The sequence below is a fragment of the Elephantulus edwardii genome, unplaced genomic scaffold (genome assembly GCF_000299155.1).
Source record: "Elephantulus edwardii isolate Elephantulus edwardi_28Jun2011 unplaced genomic scaffold, EleEdw1.0 scaffold00007, whole genome shotgun sequence".
NCBI lineage: Eukaryota > Metazoa > Chordata > Mammalia > Macroscelidea > Macroscelididae > Elephantulus > Elephantulus edwardii.
This window is the reverse complement of record NW_006399757.1, coordinates 15,721,374-15,734,358: the sequence shown is the minus strand read 5'-3', so window position 1 is coordinate 15,734,358 and position 12,985 is coordinate 15,721,374. Positions and strand designations below refer to the sequence as shown.

The 12,985-nt window shown below is 41.1% G+C and overlaps 1 protein-coding gene across 1 annotated transcript in view; it reads left to right on the top strand.

Moving 5' to 3' along the window:
• The first annotated feature begins 1,615 nt into the window (after positions 1-1,615).
• ISPD (isoprenoid synthase domain containing) overlaps positions 1,616-12,985 on the top strand; it is a 390,875-nt gene continuing 379,505 nt past the window's right edge. The window contains exon 1 of the mRNA XM_006880260.1: positions 1,616-1,863. Coding sequence (XP_006880322.1) covers positions 1,616-1,863 — 248 coding nt within the window. The remainder of the gene's footprint in view (positions 1,864-12,985) is intronic.

Genomic DNA, 12,985 nt, shown 5'->3' with positions numbered 1-12,985 from the left:
TCAGGAAGGTCCACCAATGTCCACAATGGGGAACCATTATCACATTTGACACATCAGTGTCACAGTGTTAAGCTTCACAGCAACCATGAGTTACCTCTGTACAACAAATGGACAGACCAGTGCTATGTTTGACTAAAAATAATTAAAACCAGGCCTGAGGGCTGCAGATTAAAATCACCTACCTTTGGTTTGGTAGCATCACTTTCTATGTAGTAGGCCAACAGAGTTTCTCTCTCTTTACTAGTTTACTTACAAAATCCATATACATTGGGTTTCACACTGGATCTTCCCCATTTCTTTACCCAACCCCACTTCTACCCATTAAATTGTGGGTCCCTGTGATTTCCATCCCCCTGCTCATTCTCACTCCTCTGTTATCCCCTCCCCCCACCCTGGATCCTCATATTCATTCTATAATAATGGCCTTTTACAGTATTTGTCCTTATGGGACTGAGTTCTTTCCTTTAGCATAATGCTTTACAGTCCTTCCTATGTTACTTAGTAATTTACAAAATCATTACTTCAACAACCTACTAGTAATTTTCTCATTTAACATGAGGAAATAGGGTTTAACTTGTGTATTCATAGCTAATACAATAGCCTTAAAATGCTTGAGTAATGATTTTGGCTAGCATTTCAAAATTATTGTATTAGTTGTGAATACTCAAGTTAAACACTATTTCCTCATGTTAAATGGGAAAATTACTAGTAGGTTGTTCTGGAGATTAAATGAGACAATGGATGGCTATTCAATCTTCTCCCAAAACAAACCCATTGTCTTTTCAGTTAACTTGTAGGACAAAGCTATCAATCTTTTGGTTTGAAGCAGCCAAACACTAACCATAGAACTAGCTACCAGAGCTCTTGTCATTGTTCAACATAGTTCCAGGAAATCAGGATTATTTTTTATTTTGGCTCAGTGGTTCATTAGAATCACCTGGGGATATTATTTTTTTTTTTTAAAAGACAAAGCCCAGGCCACACATTAGACCAATTAAAATCCTAGACTCTGAGGGATGAACAGTCTCAGCACTTTTGGAGCCCCTCAGGTGATTTGAGTGTTTAAACAAGTTTGGGAACTCTTGCAGTTTGGTTTTTTGTTGTTTCAAGGTAACACTTGCCCGACCACCATTTACCTTAGGTTCCCACCTGGAAACCTGGGTTGTTAATCAGCCAGGTAATAAAGGTACATTCTTTACAGGGTCTAATTCCTATCTCATCCAAGGATCTTCGGGGGGGGGGGGGGGGGGGATGTGACCTCTGCTGCAGATGCACAGCTGTTAAATTATGGGAACTTAGATAGTTTGAGATTGTTAGAGTGCTGACAATCCACCTGAGGCGACTTCTGGGCCTGCCCTGCCCGGGGAGAAAGGAAGGGCGGGAGAAAATATCCCTCCCGGGTGCGCTGGGCCGGGGTTGCACCGGCAGCTGCCGCACAGCAAGGGAAGATCGGCAGCCTTAGCCAGCGGCCGCCACTGTCCCTGTGGGACGCGCAGCAGCCAGGAGGGCGCTTTCTGTACGAAATTCGGACGCCGCCGGCCGGGGCCGAGGCCAGGAGCAGCCCCCGGGTGCGTTGGTCCGCGGCGAGCAGGACTCCACTGCGCTGCTTTCACCCATGGAGCCCGGGCCGTCTACAGGCTCCAGGCCGGCCGGACCGGGGCCTTGCCTGAACGACCCAGGCGGCGCCTGTCAGGCGACCTCGGCCTGCTCGCTGCGCCCCGCCGGGGCCGAGCCGGGGTGCAGCGTGGCAGCCGTGCTGCCGGCGGGCGGGTGTGGGGAGCGGATGGGCGTCCCCACCCCGAAGCAGTTCTGCCCCGTCCTGGAGAGGCCTCTCATCAGCTACACCCTGCAGGCCCTGGAGAGGTAACGCAGCGCCGGCGCTCCCCACTTTCCCCGGGGCCAGGTCCCCGCTCCCCGCCCCAAATGCGCAGGCCAGCCGGCAGCACCTGCCCGGGCCGCTCACGCGCAGGCGCCGTGCTTCAGGCGGATGGCGGGGCCGGCGTGAAAGCCGTAACTCCCGCAATCAGACGCGACCTCCTGTCCCTGCAGCCCTGCACAGCTCAGCAGCTCTGGCTATTTAACCGATGGCTGCGGAAGCTGGAGCTGTCCTACCAAACCCCGTACCTGCTCAGACCCGAAATATGGGGAAAGGCTCTAAAGAAAATTAATTCTGACTGTATTTCCATGAGGAGGTCTGGTGGCACATTGTTAAGGCGCTAGGCTGCCAATCTAAAGGCACATTGACGCAGACCATCCGAGGAGGGGCTTCTGTAAAGATTTACAGTTTGGAAATTCTGTGAGGGCAGTTTTACCCTGCTCGAAATGGATTTCATGATAGTGGCCTAATGAGGGTCCGCTGTTCTAGAATTCTCCAAGATAGCCTGAATCCCTCACTTTTCCTCCCCACAGCCTAGATGATGGGTTCTGCTGCAAGCAATTCTAATTATAGAGGCTTTTTTTTTGTTTAATTAGTCTTATTTCTTATTATTCACACTCACTGAGTTGAGACAGACTGAGGTAAATTACTAGGTGCTGGAGGGGAATCTGTGCGCAGGATATAATGCCCGTCTTTCAAAAGTGAAGAATGGACAAAACATGTCAGGCTCTGAAATTGAGGCCTATACACGCTGAATCTTGAAAGGCAGGGTACTGACTGACTAAACTAGTCGGAGAAGTGAAGGGAGGAAGAGTAAGGGGAATAGGGAAACGAAGGAGGTAAAAAGGAGAAAATGTGTTATTTTATATTGTTAGAATTCGAAAAATGTGATAGAAGGTTCGATGTTACATAGGGTTTGTACTGAATGACTAACCAACAAGTTGGCCGTTTGAAAACACACACACACACACACACACACACACACACACCCTCCCTCCACCCCCCCCTCCAGTGGAGATGGAAGAAATGGTTGGTTAGGGTCTGCTTTAAGGAGCTGCTGATGCCAGAGGCCTGTGGTTTGTATCTGCCAACCCACGTGGTTGTAATGCACCAATTGTAGGAGAAAAATGAACAATTTCCCTTCTTGAAATTCAGTCTCTGAAAAGCCGTGGTATCTACATGAGTAGTAACATGTACAACACCACAGTCCAGAAACTGCCCTGGGATGGTTCTCCATAACACAAGTATCAACAGAATTTGAATCTTTTGTTGTTGTGTGCCATTGAGTCAGAACCAACCTATAGGCTGACCCTCCCTCTATTGGATTTTCAGAGACAGTTAATGACAGCGAGAGGAGATTGCCCATCCTTCTCTTACAGAGCAGCTGGTGGATTCAAAATTTACGCCTTGGGATTGCAGTGCAGCTTCTTAGCTGAGAGTTATTGAGCTTGGTTTTGTTGGTTAATATTACTGAGTGTGGAGTGGGAGAGGTGAAAGAGCAAGAGTAGAATTGCTAAGGTGTTAAAAGTTTACTTCAACTCTGTGGTATAACTTTAAGATTTGGGTATTTGCAGTTTGGTAACATCCTTTATATAGCGTAGCATTTTTAGAGGCTTTAATGAATATCAGTTTAGTGAGATTCTATTCTGAGGACGAAGCCATGTTATCTAGAAAGCAATTCCTCTCCTAACTAGTAGCCTAGATGTCACAGAGCCCAAGTTGGTTATTTTACTTTCTAAATATTGACATTTGGAAAGTGGAAGTGTAAAGAGCCATAATTATCCTTGATTCTTGTAATCAGGCCAGTGGTTACATCTGAAACTCATACAAATATTGAAACCGTTTCAGTTGCTCTCATTTTTGTTGTTTTCCATTTTTATGGGTAGGAGGGGGGGGGTGTCCCTGAAATCACTGTGTAAATAATGCATTTACCACATGCCAAGGCTGTAGACATATGACAATGCAACTCCTAAGGTGCTGGGACACAGACAGTGGGTGCTGACCAGCAAGATCTTTTATTTCAAAGTCAACAACAACTCAACTCTGCTCTCAGAAACTACCCTCTGGAGAGAGTCTGGAGGCTGTAAATTGCATGGGAGGAGATTGCCAATCATGGTTTGTGGATTCAAACTAGAGAGGCCACCTTTACTTTAACACAACTCCCTTAGAACTAGCTACTCTTTTACTTATTAATGAAATTTAGGGAATTGTATCATTTTTACATGTAATTATTTTTCCACAAAAATATTTTGTGTTTATTTGTATTTCTGCACTTTATCAATTTCTGAAGCAACCTGAGATAGATGACACTTACAGACAAAATTTTAAAAAAGGGAAAGAAAAAGAAACAAACATTTCTACAGCAAAAAGATCTTCTGGAAAGAACTTTTAAAAATGGAAAATAAAAGGAAAAATAGCTTTCTATTTTTTTTTACTTCATATCATCAATCATAAGATTTTAACTGAAAACAATAATTTCAATGAAAAGCTCTATTTTTAAGTACTTCCTGCTTCATCTTTGTCATTGCGATTTCAAAGGCATATGGTTCGAGGCCACCAGCTACTCTGTGGAAGAAGGATGGGCAACCTCCTCCCAGGCCATTAACTGCCTCTGAAAACCAACCAGAGGGTCAACTGTGGGTTGGTTTCAACTGTGTGATACACAACAACAGCGGCAGCAAAGAACTTTAGGGAACTGAATTGCATACTGGGCATACCTTAGAAAATCTTTGTAAACTGTATTATAGGAAATGGCTTGCCTCTAGAAACACTATGAACAGTGCTCAGGTCTTTGGTTCATAGTGTCGCCTACGACTTGACGACACTTAAAAACAACATATTATAATTGTGTGTGTGTGTGTATGTATGCTCTTGGCTATTTATGAATTATCTTTCTTGTGTATATTGTGAATGATTTTCCCAGAGCATGGTACCAAAAGCATAAGTAGTTTCATTTCAAAAGATAAATTATGCAAGTTAAGAAAAGGAAATGGAAATGGAAAATGTTTTGGAAAAGCCTTGTTTTTTGTGTTTTGTAGAAAGGCATGCTTTTAAATTATGCTTCTATTAAAGAGATGAAACATAGGTCGCAATGGTCTAAGTAAGAAAATAAAAGATGTAACTTGACATCATCGCTGTTAGTCATCTGCATTATGCTAGAGGGTGCTTGATCTTTTTGCCTTTAGGATCTGTATAATGTCCAGACTTTGACTTCAAACAAAGTTTATTTTGTTTGTCAATGTCCAGATTTTGACTTCAAAGTTTATTTTGTTTGCCCCTCAAGACAGGGCGTTTTCCTTACTTTAACTTTTGCTGTCTCATTAATAGAGATTTGAGAATTCAGCGTAGGTTGTTTCGATTCCTGACTTTACTAAGTTGATTGGGAAATTAAAGATGCTTGTTAAAAATTTTGTTGTTGTTGTAAAGTGCCATCCACCGGAACAGTAACTACATGGTGGTGTGATCTAGTGTCATAGCCTATAAGAAGTTATGCTGCTTACCCAAAGATGGTCTCTCTGGTGGTTCGGATCCACCAGCAGCTCCTTGGGAGGTAGTATTCTCTCCTGTGATTTACAGAGTCCAAAAGCCCACTGGTGGGTCAGCTAAGAGTTTTTTATGACTTGAGAATGAGGATCTTTTGGTTGTTGTTGAAAATAGCTTTTGTTGATTAATTTTTTTCACTTAGAGTATTTTCTTTTCACTTTCTTAAGCTCTATTTTATAATGGACAACGGAGTATCTAATCATTCTTAGACAATTATAAGGAACAGCCTGAATGAAAGTCTCTTTCTTTACCTCTGTCCATTTGATTGGTCTTTTAAATTTTTTTGTGTTTATAGAGTTTCCAGAGGCATCTGGTTTAGGAAGTGGGTGCCACTCCTGCTTCCAAACCTGAATCAATCTGGAAATTCCTCCAAACATTGTCCATAATGGGCAACCATTATGTTATTTGACACTATGACACAGAGTTCAGCATTACAGCAACTCCTTCAGCACAGCAAATAGACAAATGGATGCTGTACTATTTAAAGAGTATTCATCCTAATATTAATAAATTTGGCCTGAGGGTCCTATGGAATTTTAAAGACACACCCAACAAATGCTGTTGACTATGATAAACCCAGTAGACCATTTGCCCTTGGGTCTTTGTTGGATAAAATGGGCAAAAGTCCAGCCAGCTGACCACCCACTTGTGAAGGGTAAAAACCCAATAACACAAACCAAAGACAGACCAGCACAAACCAAAACTTTCCTTATGTGACCCTCATCAAGACACGTGAAACCAATTTCTAGAGTGGAACCACTGCACAGGAGCCTCCAGGCCAGCCACACACTGAACCCATCACTATGGAATTTAAAAGACACACCCAACAAATGCTGTTGATAAAACCAGTAGACCTTCTGTCCTTCAGTCATTGCTGGCCAAAAGGGGCAAAAGGCCAACCAGCTGACACTCACTTATGGAGGGAAACTACCAATAGCACAAATCAAACACAGACCACTTTAGAAGCTGGGTTCTCTTTTGATGAGGGTTATATACTCACCTATAATAAATACACATATAGTATATATGCACATGCATGCACCCATATGTATATGTGCATATTTTTTTTTGTTATAGCAAAATTATACTGTGTCTGTTGTTTAAGTGCTATTTAGTAGACTATGACTCATAGCAACCTGTGAACAATGGATTTAAATCCTGCCCTATCCTGGGACATCCTCATCATCTCAAGCTCACCATACAGACTCTATTTCAAGAGTCTTCCACTTTTTCTGACCGTTCACTTTTCCAAGCATGATGCACTTTTCCAAATAATAGCCCCTTCTAACAACATGCTCAAAGTAGGTGAGATAAAGTTTCATTATTTTTATCTCCAAGGAGGAACCTGGCTGTTCCTTTCCTAAGACATATTTGTCCTTTTGAGAGGCCATCAGGGCTCTTCTTCAACAGCTCAAAGGCATCATTCCTCTGTCATCTTTATGTGTTATCCCACTTTCAGTTGTATGTTGTTGTTATTGTTATGTGCCATCAAGTGGCCTGTGACTCATAGTGACCCTATGTACAACAGCTCTGAACCCTGCTATATTGTGAGCCACCATTATTGTCTCTGACACACCTACTACCGTGACCCCAGTCTTGAATCGATTAGTCCCATTCAGGGTCTTCCAAAGCATAATGTCCCTCTCCAAGGACTGGTCCCTCCTTGCTACATGCCCAATGTATGTCAGATGGACCTTCAGAATCCTTGCCTCCAAGGAGCAGCCTGGTTTTACCCTCTCTAGCACAAACCTGTTTTTTTTTTCTTAACAGTCCATGGTATATTCAATACTCTTCTCCAGCACTAAAACTCAAAGGCATTAATTCTCCTTCTAGCATCCTTAGTCATTGGCCAGCTTTCAGGTACACCTTAATCTTTACACTGACATCATTACTCTTTAGCAATTTGGAAAGATCTCTGACAGCAGATTTTCCTAATATAGTAATCATTTGAATTCTTGGGTACTGATGCTAACAGTGTTGATTGTGGATCCAAGCAAGATGCAATTATTGACAATTTCTGTCTCTTCTTCATCTATCAAGATGTCTATTGGCCCAGTTGTAATTTTTATTTTCTTTATATTGAGGTGTAACCCTTATTGAAAGCTGTAGTCTTTGATCCTCTGCTGCAAGCGGTCCAAGTCCTCCTTGCTTTCAGCAAGCAAGGTTCCATCATGTGCATAACACAGGCTGTTGATATGTTTTCTTCTGATCCTAATGTTGCATTATTCTTCACAAAATCCAGGTTTTGTCTCAAATAATTTGTTCAGAATGCAGATGGAATAGGTATGTAGAAAGAATTCAGCTCTGATGCACACCTTTCCTGATTTTAAACCACGAGTGTTCTCTTGTTTTTTTCAGACAATAGCTTCTTGGTCTAGATTTAGGTTTTACATGAACATAATTGTTTTGGGATTCTCATTCTTCTCAAGATCATTATGATCCACACAGTTTAAAACCTTTGCATTGTCAAGAAAACACAGATCTATCTATCTATCTATCTATCTATCTATCTATCTATCTATCTATCTATCTATCTAATCTCCTCCTGGTATTCTCTGTTTTCAGGTAGGACACATCTGACATTAGCAATAATATCCCTCATATCACAACTTCTTTTAAATCCTGCCTGATTTTCTGGCAGTTCTCTCTCAATGTACTGTTCTAGCTGTTTTTAATAATCTTTAAAATCATACATCCCATAGTAATTACCACATTTTTCCCCTTCTGTACATTTTTGTGACATCATTTACCTTGGTTACACTGTATACAGTTCATACCTGTTTGGCGTTAAGTTTCTGTGCAGATTTTTTATTTTTAGACTTTTCAGTGTTTCCTTCTAGTTCTCTGCAAAAATAACTAATTAATCAGGACATCAGAAAGAGAGGAAAGAAATGATGCTCACCGTCAATTTTAGGTCCCAGATTCTTCAGTTGTTTTAGGGAAATGTCAGGAAGCATAATTCATTCCCTCCTCCCCTGCCCCAATGTATATAATCTAGATATTGCCATTTAAACATGTGTTTATTTCCTGTCCTCTTTTACTTCCCTGAAATGACAGTTGTTTTGTACTGCTGGGTCAATGCTAGCTCATGTCAGCCCTTCAGGACCGAGTAAAACTACCATGTGAGTTCTAAGATGCAATATTTACAGGAGCTTATCACCACACCTTTTCTCTTAAAGAGCAATTAGCAGGTTTAAACCTTTGACCTTTGGATAACAGCTATGTGCTTAACTATTGCAGTAACACAACTTCTTAAGTGGCATTAAGTGACTAAAATTGAGTCACACAGGGAAAATTATATAAATAAAAGAGGAGGCCTAACAGATAAGGAGTATTAACAAAACACCGGGGGGTATAACAGGAGCAACACTTGGCGATCGCTATGTCAACCTTTACCAGCTTCACAAAGGGGAACTGTTCTGTCAACAGCACCAGGAACACAAAACCAATTTGCATGAGGTCAGACATGTCCTCCATGCTCCTATACCTCTTTCTACCTGTCTCAACACCAATTATTGCTTCATTGGCTTCAAAATCTGATGTGATAGCTCGCAGACCACACAGAACCATTTTGGGAAAGTCAAAAGGTTATATACCTTCATAGCAGAAAACAGGATAGCTTCCAAAATGTGCACAGAAGCACCTCAACCTTCAGCCTCATTGTTTTAGACCTGTGTTACAAAGTTCTCAGTCCTGCCAATATTGGTTGTGCACCACCCAGGTTGTTCACAAACTTGGCCAAAGGCTCTTCTCCCTCAGTTGTCTAACAAATTTGGGCCAAGGCTCTTGGTTTAGCTCTGGTTCTGCCCTTGGTGGGTGGGGTAACAGTTTCTTCTTATGTTAGCTCTCTGGTTCTCTGCTGCTGCTTAAGTATAGGTGGTGAAAGAATGGAAGCTTCTCTTTTGCTGATGGCGAGAGAGATCCTCTGTGACTGGAATCCTCAAATTAATTGGTGAGACTCCCCAATCCCCTAGATTTGTGTGTCTGGCCAATCCTCTTGTAGATTGGTGAGATAGCCATAGACTAACATGCCTATTTGCATATTCCCACCCATACACATTGTCAAGTCAGATTCAGTGGCTAGAAAAGTAATATTGAAAGATTAACTCCGTGAGGGTAGAGTGGTTTATGGAAAATAAGGAACATTTAGACCTTTAGAGCTTTGACCTAATTTTAGTGGCTCATTTTCTGTCTCAGGTCTAGTCACTAGTAGCTAGGTAAAGCACTCTTTGGTAGTAGAAAGTTTCAGAGACAGACTACATTCTGTAATGATGAAATTCTTCTCTTCTAAGGCAGATGACTCAAGCAAGTTTCCTACTCTTTAAAGAACATTCTATATATTAAAATTAAAATAGCTTTTTGTCTAATACTAGGAAATTGAAGGAGACTTTGGAAGGAAATTTACTTCATAAATTGACAGGAGCTTGAGAGTGTATTTTTTTCCTTTTTGGTGAAATTTGAGAAATATAAATCTTTCTGCTAGCCAAATCCTAAATAGCTTAGAAGATAAATAAACTTTCTTTTAAAATAAAGATAGATTTAATTTGCTTCTAAATTAAATTTTTATTCTCAAATCTGAGACGTGTCTTGACCAAAGGTGTATCTGGAAAAATGGAGGCTCATAATTAAAGTTTCTCATTGAACAAAAACACACAACAAACCCTTATACAAAATTCCACTTATTAATGATCCTATACCATTTTCTAAGACTGTAAATATTTATGAGTGGTGATTACTTCTTTTTGTATTGCGGAATGACTCGTGTACTCAAACTGTAAACTTTTCAACATATAATGTACTATGCCACCAGAATTTCTTATAGTAAAATTATGTTGCAAGTGAATATATTTATGTATTCATTAAAATTAGTAATTGTGTGAATATATAGATATATACACACACATATTTAAGTGTATTTGTGTGTGTGTATTTCATAGCAACTCTTAGTGAGTCTATGGGCAATGCCTCTGAATCTTGCCATATCCTGAGCCCGTGTCACTATCTCTGACATACACTTGACCCAATTGCCATAGTCCCTGTATCAATCCATCTCAGCCAGGATCTTTCTCTCCTGTGCTGATCCTCTACCCTTCCAAGCATGATGTCCTTTTCCAAGGACTGGTCCTTCTAGCAAAATTCCCAAAATATGTGATCTGAAGCATACAAATCCTTGCCTCCAAGAAGCAAACTGATTTTTACCCTCTCCAGGACAGACCTATTTATTCTCTTGACAGTCCATGGTATGTTCAATAGTCTTCTCCAACACCACAACTCCAAGGCATCTGTTCTTAGTCTCACATTCTTATTGTCCAACTCTCATAGAAATTGAATAGAAAGGAACCGAGAAGATGGTTGCCTGAATCTGGTCTCTAGACTGACATCATAGCTCTTTAACACTCTAGAGAAGTCCTTGATAGCAGTGTAGCTTGTCTTTAGATTTCTTAACTGTTGGTGCCTAGCATGTTGACTCTGTATCTAATTAAGTGCAAAGGATGTTGACTGTGGATATAAGCAAAAGAAATGCGTGTGTGTGAGCTCACCCCCCCCCCCCCCGTCTCCTCACTTACTGATACTGCTAGGCAAAACTGGCATTATGTAAAATTGGAAGATTACTACATCATTGCATAACTTTCAAATTACATCATTACATAAGTGCCATATTAGTTTGTAACTATCCAACCCCTGAGAATCAGGGTGCAGTCAAGTTAACATACATCCTTAACCATTATTAAGCTAGTGTTACTCTTGCCTTGCACCTTTCTCGTCAGTCTCCTCAAATGTATTTTGTTAAAGCACAAATTGTTGTTGTTATGTGCCATTGAGTCGCTTGCGACTCATAGCAACCCTATGTACAACAGCACTAAACCCTACTCTGTCCTGTGCCAATCACACTACCTCTGACACAACCATCCCGATTACCCCAGTCACTGAATCAATCCACCTCACAGAGGGTCTTCCCCTTCTGTGCCGTCCCTCCACCCTCTCAAGCATGATGTCCCTCTCCAAGGACCTCTCCCTCCTTACAACATGTCCAAAACATGTCAGACGAAGAAGCCTCAGAATCCTTGCCTCCAAGGAGCAGCCTGGTTTAACCCTGTCCAGGATGAATCTGTTTTCTTGGCAGTCCAGGGTACATTCAATACTCTTCTCCAGCACCACAGCTCAAAGGCATCAATTCTCCTTCTATCCTCCTTAGTCATTGTCCAACTCTCTGATGCATAACAAGTGATTGCAAAGACCATAGCCTGAATCAGATGCCCCTTAGTCTCCAGAGTGGCACCATTGCTCTTCAGTACCCTGGAGAGGTCCCTAACAGCAGACTTTTCCATCGCAATAGGTTTTTCGATTTCCTGCCTACTGGTGCCAAGAGTGTTGACCATGGAGCCAACAGACTAAAGTTGTTAACAATCTCAATCTCTTTACCATTCATCCTTATGCTGCCAATTGGTCCAGTGGTGAGAATCTTTGTCTTCTTAACATTGAGCTTCAATCCATACTGAAGGCTGCAGTCCTTGATGCTCTGTTGCAAGAATTTCAGGTCCTCCTCATTTTCAGCAAGCAGGGTAGTGTCATCTAGATATTCTTACTGTTGCTGTAAGTGGTAAATACTATATAAGATAGTTTATAAGTGAGAAGAAGAGTTTGTTGTGTGTTCATATGCTATATCTTTTAAAAATGTATTAATTTTTGATAGTTAAGATTTGTGTATTATAAATGGATAGAATCAAATGCAACAACTATTTTTTAAAAAAATTCTTTATTTCCCTGATAAATGAATTGAAAATGGCTTTAAAAATCTATTTAGTCTTAAGGCCTTTTTGTTCATCAAGGGTCATGTGTTAGTGAAGGAAAAGATTGAAAACCAAGCCCACTGCTGTTGAGTTCATCTCCACTGAAAGGATCAGGTTTCTGAGTCTGCATGTCTTTATGGGAGGAGAATGGCCATCTTTTCTCCACAGGGCAACTAGTGGATTTAAACCACCCCACCAAAGCTCTTTAAAAGAAGGGACTGGCGTGCTATGGTTTTTTAAGATTTGATGATCAGAGGTTTGTGTTTTTGGTTTTCTTAATTTTTTTTTTCTTTTCTCCTTCAGTGGTCCCTGTGAGGTTCTTAATTAGTGAAGACAGATTAAGGCTAGACAAATTAGGTTGGAGCCTAGTGACAGGAAGCCTTCATGGGCTAGAGTGAGGAGGATTGATGTTAGTGAGGAAGTCCGGAGCCAGCCCCTGCACACCAACTTGCTGCCAAAACATCAGGGTGGGTATGAAGAGGTGGGGACTTTTGACTTATAGCCATGGGGTAATTCAGAGCCATGCTTCCGTGAGGGCTGTTGTGGCAGTGAGTAGCAGTTGCTGGCGTATTAACAGAGCTTGCTTTTCCATCTGGTTTTGAAAGCATTTGTTTAGATTTTCATTTTCAACCAATCTTATTTAACTCTTTACACAGAGTAATCCTGTCAGTAATAGTTACATGATGCTAGGAGAAAAATCTGAGATATTGTATTTCTTCCTTAAAATGTTTGTAGCTGTTGTTGTTGTTGTTGTTGTTGTTGTTATGTGCCGTCG